This window comes from Sebastes fasciatus, chromosome 2 (genome assembly GCF_043250625.1).
Source record: "Sebastes fasciatus isolate fSebFas1 chromosome 2, fSebFas1.pri, whole genome shotgun sequence".
NCBI lineage: Eukaryota > Metazoa > Chordata > Actinopteri > Perciformes > Sebastidae > Sebastes > Sebastes fasciatus.
Window position 1 is genome coordinate 42,896,840 of NC_133796.1, and position 14,221 is coordinate 42,911,060.

General features: G+C 40.3%; 1 protein-coding gene across 1 annotated transcript in view; it reads right to left on the reverse strand.

Moving 5' to 3' along the window:
• gch1 (GTP cyclohydrolase 1) overlaps positions 1–12,996 on the reverse strand; it is a 44,292-nt gene extending 31,296 nt beyond the window's left edge. The window contains exon 1 of the mRNA XM_074624370.1: positions 12,355–12,996. Within this exon, the coding sequence (XP_074480471.1) occupies positions 12,355–12,718 (364 nt within the window). The 5' untranslated portion in view covers positions 12,719–12,996. The remainder of the gene's footprint in view (positions 1–12,354) is intronic.
• Between the last annotated feature and the right edge of the window lie 1,225 nt (positions 12,997–14,221).

Sequence of the window (14,221 nt, forward strand, 5' to 3'; positions counted from 1 at the left end):
TAATTCACTTCATTGACTTAAATCATATTTTGTCTGACCTGCAGTCTGGGTTTAGGAAAGGCCACGGATGTACCACCGCTACACTGAAGGTCCTTGATGACGTCATCACCGCCATGGACAACAAACAGACTTGTGTAGCTACCTTTATAGACCTAGCCAAGGCTTTTGACTCGGTCAACCATAACATTCTCCTGCAAAGACTTACCAGCATTGGCTTGTCCAGTAGATGTTGCAACTGGTTTGCTAGCTACCTGGCTGATCGTGTCCAGCGGGTGAAGACCGAAAACATCATGTCTGAACCTCTTACCATCTCTAAAGGTGTGCCTCAAGGCTCCATCTTAGGCCCTATTTTGTTCTCCATTTATATTAATGATGTAGCCAAAGCTGCTGGAAATTCCTGGATTCATCTGTATGCTGATGACACCATCATATATTCAGCTGGTCCCTCACTCCACTCTGCTGTGTCCACTCTTCAACAAAGCCTCACCTCACAGTCTTTCCACAACCTCCACCTGCTCCTCAACTCCAAAAAGACCAAATGTATGCTGTTTGACTGGAAAAACCTCATCATCCCCAGCCCTCCCAAGATCTACAGTGCTGATGGCTCGGAGCTGGAGTTTGTCAGCTCCTACAAATACCTTGGCTTCTGGTTGGACTCATCTCTCATTTAACACACACATCAATAACCTTCTGGCTAAAGTCAAAGCTAGACTGGGTTTCCTGTATCGAAACAAGGCCTCCTTCACACACTCTGCCAAATTCACCAAATGACCATCCTTCCTCTATTTGACTACGGCGATATAATTTATAAAATGGCATCAAAGACCACCCTCAGAAAACTGGACACACTCCACCACTCAGCAATCCGTTTTGCCACATGTGCACCCTTCACCACCCACCACTGTGATCTTTACAGATTGGTGGATTGGCCCTCCCTTCACACCAGGCGGCTACAACACTGGCTGCTCTTGGTCTACAAATCCATTTTGGGAATGACCCCTCGCTACCTCTCCAATCTTCTGCACATTTCCGACAGCAATCGCCGTTTAAGATCCAGTGACTTCATTAGGCTCATCATTCCAAAAGTCCGTACTGTGTTTGGTCATAACTCCTTTCATTTTGCCGCTGCAAATGACTGGAACTCACTACAAAACACGCTCAAACTAACAGCTCTCACCTCTCTCAACATGTTCAAACAAAAGCTGCAACAAGTCATAGTTGACTGCTGTACTTGCTGACCAGCCCTCACTTCTCTCTCTCTCTTCCATTTTTACAAAGAACATCCAGTAATCCGCCTTTTTTTGTACATAGTGTTTATTAATTTACCTATGCTGTTTTTAGCCATTTTCTCATGTGTTTGTCATACTGTATTGTATCTGTGCTGTTTGTGTCACTTGTGTGGACTGTGCTACTGCCTCTTGGCCAGGTCATCATTGTAAATGAGAATTGATTCTCAATTGATTTTACCTGGTTAAATAAAGGTCAAATAAATAAATAAAAAAATGAAGCTACATGATGTTGTATGTTGTTATGAAGCTATGTACTGTTATGCATTGTTATGAAGCTATATGATGTTATGAAACTGTCTTATTTGTTGTTATGAAGCTATGTACCGTTATGTGTTGTTATGAAACTGTGTTGTTAGTGGTTGTTATGAAGCTGTGTGTTGTTATGTGTTGTTATGAAACTGTGTTGTTATGAAGCTGTGTGTTATGAAACTATGTGCTGTTATGTGTTGTTATGAAGCTATGTACTGTCATGTGTTGTTATGAAACTATGTGCTGTTATGTGTTATGAAACTGTTACGTGTTATGAAGCTATGTGTTATGGAACTATGCGCTGTTATGTGTTGTTATGAAACTGTTGTTATGAAGCTATGTGCTGTTATGTGTTATGAAGCTGTGTTGTTTTGTGTTGTTATGAAACTATGTGCTGTTATGTGTTGTTATGAAGCTATGTGTTGTTTTGAAACTATGTGCTGTTATGTGTTATGAAACTGTTGTTACATGTTGTTATGAAGCTATGTGTTATGAAACTATGTGCTGTTATGTGTTGTTATGAAACTGTTGTTACATGTTGTTATGAAGCTATGTGTTATGTGTTGTTATGAAACTATGTGCAGCAGTGTGGGAGTGTCACTTAAACGGCCCATTTGTGTGCCGCCATGCTGCGAGTATGATGGGTCTTACGAGTGATGGACTGTCCGCATCGACAGAATAAAAAAACACATTTACTCTCAATAACTAACCAGGATGCGACGCCTATCAACATGGTGGGGTTTAAACTGATGCACACGGCCAAATTGAGTAACTACAAATGAAACATAACGTTACATTGTATATACATAACGTTGTATTTTGGTCATTCATGCTGCTCTTCTTCTTATGGGCGTCTGATTGCCGGTAATGTGATTAGCCACCGCTAATCACCTAACCTCCAAAAACTGATTCTGTTTCACCTTTTCACTGCAGGCATCCCCTAAACTCACTACCCACATTCAAATGAATGGGAGGACTGGCGTTTCTGCCGCATCGCCTGATTTGGTGTGAATGCAGCCTTAGAGCTAAAGGAGGGTTTTACTGTTTGCCACAGTGTCTTTTTTTTATACTGCTATTGGAAGGCAGAACTGCATTTATCTGAATTTCAATCAACTGTAATTGTTGGAATTGTTGGAATTGTTAGAGTCTAACTCCTGGACACTCTTTAAACCTTACTGACCCACAAACAAGAAGAACTGATTGTGGATGCTGTTTGCCTTTGGGTCGACACCATAATAAAGTGCTAATCCTGTTTGGAAAGTTTTGTAATCATGAACAAAGTTAAAGTGAAAGAAAAAACACACGCTGGGACAAACTCAGACAGAGCAACAAAACACAAGCAGTCAGAAAATCAGACACCTGAAATGTTAATATTATCTGTCATTTTGACCCCTTTGGCTTCTCAGTAACATGGAGGTTTGTTTAAAACCTGATCTTCTGACTGCTCTTGTTTTTGTCATGCAGGACTTTGTTGTAAAGTTGTCATTGTGTTCCCAGATCTCTACCACAGCTGAAACGATTAGTTATCATTAGTTATTAATTGATTAGATGACCAACAGAAAATCTGTAAAGTTATTTTCCAAGTAAAAATGCCAAACCTTCTCCAATTCCAGCTTCTCAGTTAAGATTTGCTGCTTTTCCTCACCTTATGGGATAATAAACTGAATATCTTTGGGTTTTGGACTGTTGGTAACAACATTTAGATTGTGTAAATTTAATTTGTTAGCAAACAGCTGCTTTTATACACATCCAACAGTTATGGAGCAACATAACCACCTGATGAATGTACGTCTAATAGTCTCTCTCTTTTAACTCTGTTTTTGGTCTCCACCAACTCCTGAAATATCTGTCTTTTTTAGCTGCTTAGTTATTAATTGATTAGATGACCAACAGAAAATCTGTAAAGTTATTTTCCAAATAAAAATCCCAAACGTTTTTGAATTCCAGCTTCTCGACTGAAGATTTGCTGCTTTTCTTCATCGTATGGGATAATAAAGTGAATATCTTTGAGTGTTGGTAACTAATATTGTCAACACAACATTTACATATCATTACCTTTTAAGTTGATACAGTGAATTTGTTAGCAAAAAGTTGCTTACTTACACATCCAGCAGTTATGGAGCAACAGTATTATTCATTAGAAGTCAAATATTCCTTTTCTCTTAGCTCTGATTTTGGTCTTCACCAACTCCCGAGGGAAATATGTCTCTTTAGCTGCTAAATTATCTTGAATTTCCCTCGGGATCAATTAAGTTACTATCCATCTATCCATCCATCTATCCATCTATCCATCTATCCATCTATCCATCTATCTATCCAAATGCTCCATTATGTAGAGATTAGTCTCTGCAGCTGTGTCTGTCTGCTGTTTACTGCTGCAGCAGGTAGTCTTCAGCAGGTTTTTACAGCTTTTTCTCTGAAAACAACACTATGAGAGCGGTGAGAATGAATCAGAAGAGTAAAGTTGAGTGCCGGGAAACCAAAACAATGAGCTGAAAGTCACTATAAAGCTCCCCGACAGGTCACACATTTACATTACATTTTTTTTCTGTTCAGTCGGCCTAGGTGCTGTGAAAAAAACGCTTCTAACGGCGGAGGAAAACCCTGATTTTCATAAATTGCATCCATATTTTGACAAATTCCACGCTATTCCGCGTTTTACAGCTTATTCCATTTTTATCAACAAATTCATCTGTGTGTTCGTCATCACGGAAATCATAGGGCTACATTACTTACATTACGGACCCACTGACGTGGTTCAGTTGTCAACACAAGAACTAACAACAATCACCATTTTCTTTTGTACTAGTCCAATTACCACAGTAAACAGTTCAATGACCCTGCGTCATTACTACTGAAATGATGTCCAGAACTACACAAACAAGTTGTTGTAATAAAGAGGAATTATACCCCCTCTCATTACAGCTTCATACACCAGTTAAAGTTGCATCTCTCACACACTCACTCACACACACACACACACACACACACACACACACACACACCCTGAGGTAACATTAGTAACATTAAGTCAACCGTAACTAAATAAAGGGCAGCTGGTGAGGACTGCCGGTTCAGACGCCCTGGGTGACAGAACGACGAGGCGGTTATCAGGTAATGACAGTGTCACTCATCATCAGCTCTACATTCAATAGTGCTGCCTCCTGTGTGTGTGTGTGTGTGTGTGTGTGTGTGTGTGCACACGTGAATGAATACCACACACACACACACACACACACAAACACAGACACAGAGTGAAGAGGCCACATGTTGACATGTTCTGAATGAAGCAGGAAACGGTGGAGTGAATGACTAAATAAACAATGTTATTCATTTATTGTTCAGAAGTGTGTGTGCGTGTGTGTGTGTGTGAGACAGTACACACTCACCGCGGTATCATACACCCACACGCATATTTCCTTTACATAGTCTTATCCCTGGGCTGTATTCATGAGTCACCCCAGTACATCCCTGCCTTTAAATACTAAACATACAGTTTGTGTTTGATCAACATTTATAACTATTTGTTTATTTCCCAGTTTAACATCCCATAATATTCACACTGTTTTCAGATCTGTTGAGTTTCAGGAAATTGTCTTTTTTCTGTCTATTTAAAAAGACATTTATTGACTGAATCTGAAGGTGCTCTGAGCTGCCCTTTTGGTTGGAGGCTTTGTGGTTGTTTGTTGCTAGGCAACCACATAATCAGTTGATGATCAGCTGTTTGAAAACAGGTGCAGCAGCTAATGCCAAGTTAGCGTGATTTGTGGAAACTGGTTTGTGCGTTAATTAATTGCTGAGTTCTGGGAACACGTGACTTCGCTGAAATGAAGACAGACGGGTCGATAAAAACGTGCCGTCAGGCGATCAAACAGGTTTCAGACGAACTGAGGCTAATGTGAGCATGCTAACTGCTAACAATGACAATGCTATCATGTAAATGTTTAGCAGGTTCACCAGCTTATGTTTGCACTAGGGGTGTAAGAAAATATCAAAAAAATCGTATATCGCGATATTATGTTTTGTGATACTGTATTGATTCTCAAAAACAATATTGATTTTGAATTAGTAGTTTACATTCAAAGATTAACTCAGTCAATACTTCATTTGCAAAGAGATGCTCCCTCTCAGAGTATGAGCCCTCTCAAGGTAGAGTTCTAATATTGATTGTTACAGGGACTTTGATAAATGCAGATGCAGATCCCACTGTTCTGACTGCATTCAAAAGTGAACTTTTTAGTCAGATTTGATGCATGTGGTGGTGTGTTCTTTATACTATGAGAGTTTTCCTAAAATTAGATTAAAAATTTGCAATATATCGCCTTACTTACAGTATCACAATATATCATAATATACTGAATGGTAACCCCTGTATCATGATACTTATGGTATCGCCAGATTCTTGCCAATACACAGCCCTAGTTTGCATGTTAACATTTGCTTATTAGCATTAAACACAATGTGCTGCTGAGGCTGATGGGAATGTAATTAGTTTTGTAGGTACAGTGGAGGAAATAAGTATTTGATCCCTTGCCAATTTTGTAAGTTTGCCCACTTACAAAGAAAAGAACGGTCTATAATTTTAATGGTAGGTTTATTTTAACAGTGAGAGACAGAATATAAAAAAAAAATTCCAGAAAATCACATCATATAAAAGTTATAAATTGAATTGCATTTGATTGTGGGAAATAAGTATTTGATCCCCTAGCAAAACATGACTTGGTGGAGAAACGTTGTTGGCAAGCACAGAGGTCAGACGTTTCTTGTAGATGGTCACCAGGTTTGCGCACATCTCAGGAGAGATTTTGGTCCACTCCTCTTTGCAGATCATCTCCAAATCCTTAAGGTTTCGAGGCTGTCGCTTGGCAACTCGAAGCTTCAGCTCCCTCCACAGATTTTCTATGAAATTAAGGTCCGGAGACTGGCTAGGTCACCCCATGACCTTAATGTGCTTCTTCTTGAGCCACTCCTTTGTTGCCTTGGCCGTATGTTTTGGGTCATTGTCGTGCTGGAAGACCCATCCACGTCCCATTTTCAGTGTCCTGGCTGAGGGAAGGAGGTTGTCGCCCAACATTTCACGGTACATGGCCCCGTCCATCCTCCCTTCGATGTGGTGAAGTCGTCCTGTCCTCTTAGCAGAGAAACACCCCCAAAACATAATGTTTCCACCTCCATGCTTTACGGTGGGGATGGTGTTCTTGGGGTTATAGTCAGCATTTCTCTTCCTCCAAACACGGCGAGTCAAGTTGATGCCAAAGAGCTTGATTTTGGTGTCATCTGACCACATCACCTTCTCCCGAGCCTTTTCTGAATCATTCAGGTGTTCATTGGCAAACAGACGGGCCTGTACATGTTCCTTCTTGAGCAGGGGGACCTTGCGGGCGCTGCAGGATTTTAAACCATTACGGCGTAGTGTGTTACCAATGGTTTTCTCGGTGATTGTGGTCCTAGCTGTCTTGCGATCATTAAGAAGCTCATCCCGTGTATTTCTGGGCTGATCCCTCACCTTTCTCATGATCATCGATACCCCACGAGACGAGATCTTGCGTGGAGCCCCAGACCGAGGGCGATTGATGGTCATTTTGTGTTTCTTCCATTTCCGAATAATGGCACCAACAGTTGTCTCCTTCTCACAAAGCTGCTTGCCAATGGTCTTGTAGCCCATTCCAGTCTTGTGCAGGTCTACAATCTTGTCCCTGACATCCTTAGACAGCCCTTTGGTCTTGCCCATGGTGGAGAGGTTGGAATCTGATTGTGGACAGGTGTCTTTTATACAGGTAATGGGTTGAGACAGTTGTCTTTTATACAGGTCACGAGTTGAGATTCTGAGTACATTCTTAAAGCGAGAGGACTAATCTAACCGGTCTGTGGGGGCCAGAATTCTTGCTGGTTGCTAGGGGATCAAATACTTATTTCCCACAATAAAATACAAATCAATTTATAACTTTTATATGAATTGATTTTCTGGATTTTTTTTTTAATATTCTGTCTCTCACTGTTAAAATATACCTACCATTAAAATTATAGACCGTTCTTTTCTTTGTAAGTGCGCAAACTTACAAAATTGGCAAGGGATCAAATACTTATTTCCTCCACTGTATTTTGTCATAAACCAATCACCAAAAAAAGTCATTACAATTCATCCTGAGGGAGACACAAATGTCTGCATGAACTTTTATGGCAATTATCCTTTAAATCTCTGGGCGGCTGCCAGCCAAACAGCCGAGTTACTTTATTATATTAATTAGATTCATTCATTCTAATAAAATAGTTTTGATTAACAAGTTGCGATTCGCTATGCGTGTACATTTTACGACCACTGAACATGATGACAAAGAAACGTGCCGGTATCAGCCCCACATGCTCCATATGAATGTGCGTGAGCACTTAGCTTGTCTTCAGTCAGGAATAGGCATAGGCACCAGACCAGACTCCATTCACAAACAGTCATTTGACCTTGTTTGTGTTATTGTGTGACTTCCAGATCCAAACTAACGTGGCGTCCACAGAAGTACATTGCTTAGATTAGCTGAAGCCCTATTTCAGATCATTCTATTTCAAAGCAAAAGGTGTGCACTAAACCAAACATTGTAATCTGTAATAAGGCTCAGAATTCCTGTTTAATCTTTGTATAACTTTTCCTCATTACAGTTGTGTTGGTCATGTGCTCGACAACAACAGGATTTTAGGCTCATGTTGAACTCATGACCTGCACACACACACACACATACACACACACACACACACACACACGCACACACACAAAACAGTGTGACGCTCACTAGGAAATGCTATAACTCTCTACAGAACATCCAGCTCTGAAATGTGTTTTTTTGTGTTCTCGGCTTTCCAACAAGTCAAAGGGGAGTCTCCTACAGTAGCCAATCAGCAGACAGACAAAGCAACGCCACGGCCTGCAGAACAACACACATGTATATCATCAACATCTATCTATCTATCTATCTCAACAGAGGTAAGAACAAGATGCGGGTCGTCATGTCATAAATAACCATCACCTCTTTTCACTGGGTGCTCTTCACATTTCTGTCTCCTTTCACTGCATTCCTTCCTTTAACAATACAACACACAGAAAACAACCCCCGAGCAGAACAAACTACCTCCAGATGGAGATCTGAAGGAGGCTGCGACGGAGAAGAGAGGGGCAGATCCCCGACTTCAGACACTCCAAAGAGCCGTAGCGGAGAGAAGCCGGCCCATGTGGACTTTATGACGCCGCGTATGAGCCCCCTCCACACCTGCACGTGACTCAGCAAAAACTCTTTCTGGCTAGAACATGAGCCCGAGGAACGACGGCGAGGCAGGTCAATCTTACAGATAGTTTTGAGGAGTTGAAGGGCAGGTTTTGTCAGGTTTTTGTTGTACACATCAATCTTCATTTCAGTGACATTCACCATAAAAAAAGCTTGTTTGCAACTCATTTTGACAGCAACAACCAGCCCGGATACATTACATTAGAGGGGAAGGGGTGGGGGACGGGAGATTCAGCTGTAGGTAAAAAGTCAGCAGTAGATGTCACATAGAAGTGGTGTACATCATCTGAAAGTTTGAGGTACAGCTCAGCACTGTGTGACATGTTGTTCTAGTCATAAATAAGAAATAAAAATTAATTTAATCATTTATTACAATAAATTGTGAAAGTGTATAAGGGCTCAGAACATGATGATATATATGATATATGATCTATGATGGTCATCCCCATGCTCTATTAAGTCTCAGAAGTTGTTGCAGCAATTTTTGGGTTGATACCATTCGTTACACAGATTTGTTGCTAAATTTAACCATTTTTAACCATTCGAGAGTTATTAAAAATGATCAAGAATCCCTCCAAAATACCACATTAAGACACCAAGACCTTGAAGGAACACCAGAGAAAAAGACAGGCTGAAAAAGCCAAAAGTTTCATGAGGCTGTCATTATCTTAGAGGTCACCACAGGTCATTTTATACAGTGAGGTCAAATAAAAAAAAAAGAATGAAATATGAAATTACTATTATGGGGACTAACATCATCACACATGAATACAATTTATGGAATTTAACACTGTTTAGGGACCCCAGTATGCAGAAATATTAGGATACACCATTTTAGAATAGGAGACAATAACACATTTATACTGCATGAAAAGAAGTGCATGTGATTATCATAAAGTGGGCATGTCTGTAAAGGGGAGACTCGTGGGTACCCATAGAATCCATTTACATTCACACATCTGGAGGTCAGAGGTCAACGGACCCCTTTGAAAATGGCCAAGACAGTTTTTCCTCGCCAAAATTTAGCGTAACTTTGTAGCGTTATTTATGTTACATGGTTGGTAACAATGGATTTCTTAGTTTTTTTAGTTTGATATGAGACCAGTATCTTCACTCTAGCTTTAAAACTGAGCCGCTACAACCTCTGAAACACAGCATAACAATCTCAGGCTGCATCAGGAGGAACCATCTCAGCCTGGTTTTAATTCACTGTTTCATCAGATGTGTCATGATTACCGATGAGCAGCAGGTCGACCTGGAACTCCTCTGACAGTGATGAAAGATTTTTTGTAAATTAAATAAAAGTAACAATACTAAAATATGAAACTTAAATAAAAATACTAAATCCTGCATTTACAAATTTACATTTAGTTTAACAAAGTTGAGAAAGCAATGTTTAAGTCAAGCCTGGTGTTTCCACGCAGTAAGCTGTGTGGAAACACCAGGCTTGACTTAAAAATTGCTTTCTCAACTTTGTTAAACTAAATGTAACAAGTAAAGACAAAGATAGATGTCAAATAATTTGACCTGCTTTATATGTTGTTGGGTAATAGAATCCAGTGATTCTCAAAGTGGGGACCAGGGCCCCCCGCGGAATCATTTGCTATGAATTATAAAATTGTGCTGTATCGTTAAAAAGTGCAAATCTACAGATAGGAACCATTTGGACCACTAAAACAAGCATATTGTGTCCAGTACTCCCACCCACGTTAGCTTTGGGCCAATTGAAACTCTGATATGATTGTGACACACAGCAATAAGATCAGTATTTTTAAGTTGAAGCACTGAAAGTCAGCTTTAGACTGGTAACTTTAAATATCTTGATTTATTAGGACTGTGCCAGTCGTGCTACTGTTCGTTCAACAAGGTTATAAAATAAATGACTTGAAATGTAGACTATACATGCTGTCATGTTGAGTCCAAATGCAATTTGAATAAAGTCACCCTGTAAGTGATATTAACATTCAATAACATTGAAAACTTTAATTGTTTATCACTCTGAAACAGGTCTGAAATATTTAGGTTGAAATGTTTTAGAATACAAATATTTCCAATGGCATGTAGTATCATATCCTCAATCATTTACTCCCCTGTAAGGGGTCCCTGGCCACAAAAAAAATGTTATGCTAAATGTGAGGGTTTCTGGACAATATCTCTCATTGTTTTGTGTTGTTAATTGATTTCCAATAATAAATATATACATACATTTATATAAAGCAGCATATTTGTCCACTCCCATGATGATGGGGGGCAGCCTATAGACTAGAAAGGGCAGCCTATAGACTAGAAAGAGTAGCCTATAGACTAGAAAGGGTAGCCTATAGAGCCTATAGACTAAAAAGGGCAGCCTATAGACTAGAAAGGGTAGCCTATAGACTAGAAAGGGCAGCCTATAGACTAGAAAGGGCAGCCTATAGACTAAAAAGGGCAGCCTATAGACTAGAAAGGGTAGCCTATAGACTAGAAAGGGCAGCCTATAGACTAGAAAGAGTAGCCTATAGACTAGAAAGGGTAGCCTATAGAGCCTATAGACTAAAAAGGGCAGCCTATAGACTAGAAAGGGCAGCCTATAGACTAGAAAGGGCAGCCTATAGACTAAAAAGGGCAGCCTATAGACTAGAAAGGGTAGCCTATAGACTAGAAAGGGCAGCCTATAGACTAGAAAGGGCAGCCTATAGACTAAAAAGGGCAGCCTATAGACTAGAAAGGGCAGCCTAGACTAAAAAGGGCAGCCTATAGACTAGAAAGGGTAGCCTATAGACTAGAAAGGGCAGCCTATAGACTAGAAAGGGCAGCCTATAGACTAAAAAGGGCAGCCTATAGACTAGAAAGGGTAGCCTATAGACTAGAAAGGGCAGCCTATAGACTAAAAAGGGCAGCCTATAGACTAAAAAGGGTAGCCTATAGAGCCTATAGACTAGAATGGGTAGCCTCTAGAGCCTATAGATTAAAAAGGGCAGCCTATAGACTAGAAAGGGCAGCCTATAGACTGGAAAGGGCAGCCTATAGACTAAAAAGGGTAGCCTATAGACTAGAAAGGGTAGCCTATAGAGCCTATAGACTAAAAAGGGCAGCCTATAGACTAGAAAGGGTAGCCTATAGACTAGAAAGGGTAGCCTATAGACTAGAAAGGGTAGCCTATAGACTAGAAAGGGTAGCCTATAGACTAGAAAGGGTAGCCTATAGAGCCTATAGACTAGAAAGGGCAGCCTATAGACTAGAAAGGGTAGCCTATAGAGCCTATAGACTAAAAAGGGCAGCCTATAGACTAGAAAAGGTAGCCTATAGACTAAAAAGGGCAGCCTATAGACTAGAAAGGGTAGCCTATAGACTAGAAAGGGTAGCCTATAGACTAGAAAGGGTAGCCTATAGACTAGAAAAGGTAGCCTATAGACTAAAAAGGGCAGCCTATAGACTAGAAAGGGTAGCCTATAGACTAGAAAGTGCGTTTTGGAGGTGTGGACTCTCCTTTCCCTGCCACCTGTTGACCGCAGGATAATAAATCCCAGCCGCCTCTGAGCGGCTTTGTGGATTTAGGAACTCACCGATGATTTTCTCCTGGTAGCCCTTGGTGAAGAACTGCATGGCGGTGGCTGCCCTCCAGGGGGTTTTGAGGAGCCCCTGCCGCTGCGGGTCCTCCCCGAGCCCCCGCAGGATGGTGGAGTAAGCCGCGGCCAGGGACGGAAGGCTCATCTCGTTGTCCTCCACGCTCCTGGTCCGCTCCTCCCGCCAGCTTTCCATCACGGGCCGGTGAGAGGCGGACTCTGCGCCCGGAGGTTGGGCAGCGGCGGCGGGGCGTCCGGTGCCGCCGGCTGGCCGCTTCACCATCCCGTCAAAGTGTCCGTTCAGCACGGAGCCGCCGTCTTTCTTCTCGTTGGAGCTATACTGAGTCTGTTCGGAGTGCTCCATCACTTCTTCTTGTCTCTACCGTCCGCTTCCTCTCTGCTGAGCACTAGTTGAGTCACTTTGTGCTTCTCTTCGGCAGCTCTCTTGTGTTGTAGTTGAGTCTCTTTCTGCTTCTCTTTGGCAGCTCTCTTGTGTTGTAGTTGAGTCTCTTTCTGCTTCTCTTTGGCAGCTCTCTTGTGTTGTAGTTGAGTCTCTTTCTGCTTCTCTTTGGCAGCTCTCTTCTGTTGTAGTTGAGTCTCTTTCTGCTCCTCTTTGGCAGCTCTCTTGTGTTGTTATTTGCGCATCCCAGACTTTATAAGAGAGGGATAATCCAGGGAGCGCTCCTATTGGCTGGACGGCTCCAATGGGCGGGGCCAACATCTCATCCACTAGTGGTGGAAGAAGTACTCACAGATAAGTGAAAGTAGCAATACTACCGAATACTGCAGTATAGAAATACTCTGTTACAAGTAATACAAAAGTATTAGGTAAAAGTACAAAAGTATTAGCAGCAAAATATACTTGTAGTAAAGAAAAAGTTTTCATTACTTTTATTATATAACTTATTATAATTATTGATCAGTGGTTGAAAAAGTACTCAGATCTTTTACTTAAATAAAAGTACCAATACCACGATGTATAAGTACTCCATTACAAGTAAAAGTAATTCATTTAAAATGTTACTTAAGTAAAAGTACAAAAATATTAGCATCAAAATATACATAAAGTACCAAAAAAGTACTCATTATGCAGAATGACCCATTTCAGAACAATATATTATTGGATTATAATTATTGATCAGTGGTGGAAGAAGTACTCGGATCTTTTACTTAAGTAAAAGTACCAATACCACAATGTACTAATCAAAATGTACTTAAAGTATCAAAAGTAAAATTACTTATTATATTATAGCAGTTATATTACATTATATTACATTATATTATATTATATTATATTATATTATATATCAGTAGTTTAGTTCAGTGGTTCCCAACTCTGGGGTCAGACTAAATTCAAATTCAAATTCAAATAAGCTTTATTGGCATGAATGTTCAGGTTACATTATGGCCAAAGGCTAAATTTACATATTCATGAATAAATACATTTCACAAAAAATAATCACAAAATAATCACAATCACAATATACCAAATACTTTTTACATATACATTCTTTAACAGATGTAGTCAATCAGAAACATGTTCGGAGCTTGTAGCACCTCTTATTCTATGGCAACAGCCAACTACACAGGGTCACAAAATAGATCAGAGGGGTCATGAGATGATTGATTGGGTAGAAAAGAAAAAACAGTTCTGTTACACAAATTTCTATTAGTATTTTGGACTTCTCACTAATCTTTGTTTTTTAGTGAAATGTTGGAGAATTTGATCTCTTTGGGATTCAAACAGTTATATAAATGAAACCATTAGAACAAATTTGGGGGGCCAAACTAGAGCCGCCACTGGTTTAATTTTTAACAAATTGTATTTTATAAACTACTACTAGTAACTACAGATGTGGACAAAATT